The sequence below is a fragment of the Oryx dammah genome, unplaced genomic scaffold (assembly GCF_014754425.2).
Source record: "Oryx dammah isolate SB20612 unplaced genomic scaffold, SCBI_Odam_1.1 HiC_scaffold_13, whole genome shotgun sequence".
NCBI lineage: Eukaryota > Metazoa > Chordata > Mammalia > Artiodactyla > Bovidae > Oryx > Oryx dammah.
Window position 1 is genome coordinate 1828189 of NW_024070197.1, and position 6294 is coordinate 1834482.

General features: G+C 63.9%; 1 protein-coding gene across 1 annotated transcript; it reads left to right on the top strand.

Moving 5' to 3' along the window:
• Positions 1-1938: 1938 nt before the first annotated feature.
• ZNF835 (zinc finger protein 835) lies at positions 1939-5671 on the top strand. Its single transcript, XM_040251770.1, has 2 exons — positions 1939-2168; positions 3375-5671. The coding sequence occupies exons 1-2, from the start codon at positions 2134-2136 to the stop codon at positions 4984-4986; spliced, it is 1647 nt and encodes a 548-aa protein (XP_040107704.1). The 5' UTR covers positions 1939-2133; the 3' UTR covers positions 4987-5671.
• The last annotated feature ends 623 nt before the right edge of the window (positions 5672-6294 follow it).

The following is a 6294-nucleotide window of genomic DNA, read 5'->3' on the forward strand; positions in this document are numbered from 1 at the left end:
TGGAAGGTGTAAAATAGGAGTATGGGCTTAAGAAACACAAATTACTGTGTATAAAATAAGCTACAAGCACATATTGTGCTAAATACAAAATATAGCTAATATTTTATACCAATTATGAATGGAGTGAAAATCGTGAATCGCTATGCTGTATACCTCAAACATATAATATTGTACAGCGACTATACTTCAGTTTAATAATAAAAGCAGGTGTTACGGTTTAACGGGCAGCCTTGGGAGAACATAAAGTATATGGTGCCTCACAGGGCTTTGTGATTCCGGCGACATACATTTATCATGGCATACATGACTGTATGTTCACAGGTTTCTCTGCCTTCCCAACTATCTAAAAATGAGCTTGTGCCCATTTCTCTAATAGCCAAGTGAATGATTTACGAAGGCTCACCCTATGAAGACAATAATTTAGAGTCTGATTCTATGGAGAAGCACTTTACAGTAATGGCAGGCCAATAATGACTCCGATTTCGAGTCCTCTGCTATAATCATTTGCCAACGTCAGTGAGTTTTTCACTTTCTCTGTTCTCAGCTGGACCTACAGCAATCGTCTGAGACAAATGACTTCCACTGCTTAATGGTGAACTGTGGCATGCAAACCACAGTGCTGTGTGACCTGGGATGACTGACTGAGCCTCTCTGATCCTGTCTTTTGAGGAAGCGGAGTCCCGCCCCCATTTGCCGGCCCCGCCCTCCTCGGGCTCCTGGAGACGCTGAGAGTCTTCTTTCCACAACGTGCCGACGCTGGGCCTTCTGGGAGTTGTAGTTTCGGTGACGCCAGCACGGGGGGGCCTCAGTCGCTGTGTGGGCGCAGCGCGGCGCCTTCTGGGAGTTGTAGTTCTTGGGAGCCCCAAACGGGCCGCAGCTCTCCCGGCGCGCGTGCACAGAGCGGGTCGGCCCGGCGCTTGGGCCCGACTGTGGCGGCTGCTGCCTTGCTTCGTGAGGCCTGCATGTCCGCGCCACCGCGGGACGAGGGGCCGCAGGGGGTCCGCGTGGACCAGGTAGGGCCAGAGACGGTGGAGAAACTGACTCGAACCCGCCACGTTTGGCGGGAGCCGCCGAGGCCTTCGAAGCTGGTCCCGAGGCGAGGGCGCCGGGGTGCGGTGTGCGCACGCGCGGGTGTTGTGCGCGCGCCCCTCTGTGTGTCCGTGTGTCCCCGGTACGTCCTCACCCGCCCCGCGTGCCACTCGAGAAGTTTGTCTCGGTGCAGACGTGTGTCACCGTGCGTGTGAGCCCGCCTGTCACGCCAGAACTTTGTGCCCGTGCACCTGTGCGTGTGACTTCGTGAGTCCGTCCCCAGGGGTCACCATCGGTCGGCACGTGCCTGACCCTCGCGGGCTTTGCCCGAAAATCCGAGCACTTGGGGACGCCTGTCTTTGTGTGACTTGGAGCGTGTGTGGAATGTGTCCTGGGTAGGTGTGAGGTACGTAATCCCACGGTTCCTGGGTCTGCACCTGTGTGGGAAGGCTCCGCAGGTGTGTCTGCCAGCCTGGAGCCAGATGGCCTGTGTGTGCCCGTGCGTGCCTGCGTGTGGAGGGCCGTGCCTGGGGTGTTCATGAGAGACCTCGGGAGCGTGGAGTTGTGTTTGTGTGCGCGTGGGGGAGACCCTGTGCACCTGTGACTCTGGGCCCGTGGGAAGCTCTGCCCACCACGTGACTGCGTGTGATGGGTGTGCCACTGCGGGTGGTGTCCCAGGCCAGGCCTGCCTGTTGGGCAGCTGCCACGTGTGACTTACCGTGTGTGTGCGTGGGCAAGCGTGACCGCAGGAGTTGTGCACGTGTGTGAGATGGCCAGCCTGCTCGTCGCCCACAGCACAGGGGAGTATAAGGGCTTCCGAGTGCCGAGGGAGGGATGCTGTTAGCCGCCCCCCTCCCCCAGTACGGTTGCCTGCCACTCCCGTGCGTCTGTGGGTGATGTGACTGCCTGTTTGTGTACCTGCCTAGCCCAGGTCCACCCCGCCCTGACTCCACCTACCGTCCCCACACCCACACAGAGGGGACACCCTATGTCTGGTGTCTGCCCAGGCATCTGCCTTCACATCCCTGCTGCTTTCTTGCACAGACATCAGCTGGACCCACGCGGGAGGCGCGTGCAGCCGGGACACGCGCCACAGCCCGAGAGATGTGGACGGGACCCGGCGCTCCCAAACCCAGGAGGTGGGTACCACTGCCTGCTCTGGGGACCCAGCCAGGCCCTGCTCAAGCCTGGGGGCTGCCGGAGGGGTGACCCCACACTGGGACCGGCCCAGCCTGGGTCCCGCGGCAGAGCTCTCACCCTGCACAAAGACCCTGCGTCACCTGCCCTCACCGCGTCGTACCAAGTCTCCCTGCTCTCTGCCCGGGTCACGCTTCTCCAGCCCTCGCCCCGCGCCCAGCCCCTTTCCTTGTCCTCTGACGCCCTGGTTGTGGTCCCACCTTAGGCCCTTTGTACTTGGCGGTGCTCACAGCCCAGAATGCCCACGCCATCACTTCCTCAGTGAGGCCTGCTCTGGGGGAAGAGCCTTCCAGGCAGGAACAGCCAGTGAAAAGGCCCTGTGGCAGGAGCATGCCCGGAGTTGTCTGTGGAACAGGGAGAAGGGCAAGCTCAGAGCAGGGGAGGGTGGGGTAGAGGCTGAAGGTGGGCAGCTGCTGTGCGGGCCATGGAGAGGAGTGAGGCTTTCATGGAGCCATTGGTGGCTTTAAGTGGAGGAGGGAGAGGAAGGGGGAAAAGCTCTGGAGCCCTGGCATCGCCACTTCCAGGAGCCTCACTGTGGAATAAAGAGCTAATACATGGCAAGAGCTTAAAGCAGCAGGCCCCAGCGTTTTTGGCACCAGGAACCAGTTTCATGGAAGACAGTTTCCAGGGAGGCTCAGGCCCAGGGGGCAGACACACGACCGTCTGGATCCACGGTCTTTCAGGGAAGGGTGTGTTCAGAGGGTGATGCCATCACCTCCAGCATGGCCCCCCACTCGCCCGCTCCCTCGCAGGGGGCTGCCCCCAGTGGCAGATACTGACCACCGTACACACGTGAGCATGTTTGCACACACAAGGAGTGAGGGCTTCAGTATACATCTTGCGTGGACGCAGTTGAATCCCTAGCAGCAGGGTTTAGAGACACTTTTGGTTGCTGCACCTGGTGGGTATGGGGGTGCTCCTGGCATCGGAGAGTTGAGTCCCGGGATCCTGTTCAATGTCCTGTTGAACAGACGCACAGGGTGGCCCCGGGACACCGGTCTGACCCAGGCAGCCGGTAGACAGCCCCCGCACAGACCCTTTCCCAGCCTGAGACAGGTGACAGACCAGTTTGGTTCTCAGTTGTTTTCTTTCTTTCCTTCCTTCTTTCTCTCTCCCGCTTCTCCTCCCCTACTTTTCCCATAACAAAGATGTGAAATCGAGGCAGCAGCTCGGAAAGCCGGGATGGAAGCACTCCTGGAGGGCGCCGCTCCCCAGAGCTCCAAGTTGGGAGAAACCCCCAAACCCGAGGGCGGGTCCGAGGGCGGGCCAGAGAAGGCGGAAACCTGTTTGAAGCAGGAGGCCCGCATGGAAGACCCCACTGGGGACGGGGTGCCCGAGCAGGATGAGCTCGCCGCCGGAATCCCCGAGACCCCCTGCAGCCCCCTGACTCCCCAGGCCGACCACCAGCCCCGGAGGCGCGGTGCTCCAAGAAAGCGCAGGACCCTGAAGAAGGCAGCCGCCAGCACGGAGCCGGAGGTGGCGGAGCGAGGGGGCGGTGGCCCCAGCAAGCCGTGGAAGTGTGCGGACTGCGGCAAGGCCTTCAGCTACTGCTCGGCCTTCACGCTGCACCAGAGGACGCACACCGGGGAGAAGCCTTTCCCCTGCGCGGACTGTGGCCGCGCCTTCAGCCAGAGCGCGCACCTGGCGCAGCACCGGCGCGTGCACACGGGCGAGCGGCCCTACGCCTGCGCCGAGTGCGGCAAGGCCTTCAGCCAGGGCTCCTATCTGGCGGCGCATGGGCGCGTGCACACGGGCGAGCGGCCCCACCGCTGCGCCGACTGCGGCAAGGCCTTTGCGCGCCCCACGCACCTGGCGCAGCACCGGCGCGTGCACACGGGCGAGCGGCCCTTTGCCTGCGGCCAGTGCGCCAAGGCCTTCCGCAGCCGCTCGTCGCTGCGGGAGCACCAGCGCATCCACACGGGCGAGAAGCCCTTCGCCTGCGCGCGCTGCGACAAGGCCTTCCGCTTCTCCTCGGCGCTGCTCCGCCACCAGCGCACGCACACGGCCCAGCGGCCCTACACGTGCGGCCGGTGCGCCAAGGCCTTCACGCAGGCCGCGCACCTGGCGCAGCACCGCGGCGTGCACACGGGCGAGAAGCCCTTCGCCTGCGCCGAGTGCGGCGCGCGCTTCAGCCAGAGCGCCTCGCTCACCGAGCACCGGCGCATCCACACGGGCGAGAAGCCCTTCGCCTGCGCGCAGTGCGGCAAGGCCTTCACGCAGGTGTCGCACCTGAGCCGCCACCGGCGCACGCACACCGGCGAGCGGCCCTACGCGTGCGGCGCCTGCGGCCGCGCCTTCAGCAACCGCTCGCACCTGGTGCAGCACCACCTGGCACACACGGGCGCGCGGCCCTACAAGTGCCCAGAGTGCGGCGCCGCCTTCGGCCACGTGTCCTCCCTGCTCGAGCACCAGAAGGTGCACACGGGCGAGAAGCCCTTCCGCTGCGGCGACTGCGGCCGCGCCTTCAGCCACGGCTCGTCGCTGACGCTGCACCGGCGGACGCACACGGGCGAGCGGCCCTACGCCTGCCCCGAGTGCGGCAAGGCCTTCAGCAACCGCGCCTACCTGGTCCAGCACCACATCGTGCACACCGGAGAGAAGCCTTACGAGTGCGGTGGCTGCGGCAAGGCCTTCAGCTTCTCCTCCGCGCTCATCCGGCACCAGAAGACGCACGCCGCGGGCAAGAAGGCGGGGGCACCGCTCGGCCCCGCGGCCACCGCCTCCACACCCGAGCTCGCGGCGGGAGGAGGACCCCGGTGACGTGACAGCGGGGAGCCTGCAGACACTTCGGTGCTGGCGGCTGCTCTTCAGCCTCTCAGTCTCGTCCAACTCTGGGCGTCCCCGTGGACCGCAGCACGCCAGGCTTCCCTGTCCTTCAGCATCTCCCGGAGGTCGCAAACTCATGTCCACTGAGTCCGTGATGCTGTCTAACCGTGTGATCCTCATCCTCTGTACATGGTACGACACATAACCTTGGTGGACCAGCCCAAGCATGAAGGCTGAGGTCTACGGGGACCTCCTATAGGTGGGGACTCACTGAACCTTCGCTACCTCGTGCTCAAGGGCCCTTGGTGCTGGCCAGGAGACACACCACCACCCCGGTGATGCCCTTGCGGAAACCGAGGCTCTTGAGAGGCTCCGTGAGGTTCCCTCCTCACTCGGGGCTGACATCACAGTGCCAGGATCAAGCCCACATCTGCCAGTCTCCCTGGTTCAAAATCACAAAGAGAGAATTGTGGGGGGGGGCGGGCCGGGGGGGTCACTCAGTCGGGTCCGACTCTTTGCGATCCCATGGAGCCTGCGAGGCTCCACTGTCCATGGGAGTCTTCAGGCAAGAATACTGGCATGGGTTGCCAATTCCTCCTCCAGGGATCTTCCCTACGACCCAGGGATCAAACCCCCCGACTCCTGCATTGCAAGCGGATGCTCAACAACTGAGCCGCCAGGGAAGCCTATAAAATGGTCAGCTAACTCAGATAATGATAAATGTTATGGACAGGATTTTAAAAGCTATGGGGCTCCCCGCGGCCCGCCCGCCCGCCCGCCCGCCGGCCTCGCCGCCGCCTCCTTCGCTCCCTCAGCGCGGGCCAGCGGCCGGGGCGGAGGCTCGGGGGCATCGCGGCGCCGAGAGGGCGGGCGGCCGGGCTTCGGCGCGCCCGGCGGCCCGGGTCCAGCGGCCGGTCGGTGCGCGGCGGGCGGGCGGCGGCGGCGGGCGCCGGTCTATATGGCGGCGGCTCTGTCGGGCCTGGCTGTCCGGCTATCGCGCTCGGCCGCCGCCCGCTCTTATGGGGTCTTCTGCAAGGGGCTGACCCGCACGCTGCTCATCTTCTTCGACCTGGCCTGGCGCTTGCGCATCAACTTCCCCTACCTGTACATCGTGGCTTCCATGATGCTCAACGTCCGTCTGCAGGTGGGTGAGGCGCGCCCGCCCCACCCCCAGTATTCCCCCCGCCCCGGATCGTCCCTGAGCGCCGGTCCGCCTCGCACGGCCCGGCCCACCCTCGCCCAGGCCGTGAACATGCCGCCGGAAGGTGCCAAGCTGGATGCCGAGTGTGTGGCTCAGCACCG

Coding starts and splice junctions, on each gene's coding strand:
- ZNF835 (XM_040251770.1), top strand. CDS start 2,134: ATGTGGACGGGACCCGGCGCTCCCAAACCCAGGAG. Junction 2,169..3,374: donor GGCGCTCCCAAACCCAGGAG/GTGGGTACCACT, acceptor CCCATAACAAAG/ATGTGAAATCGAGGCAGCAG.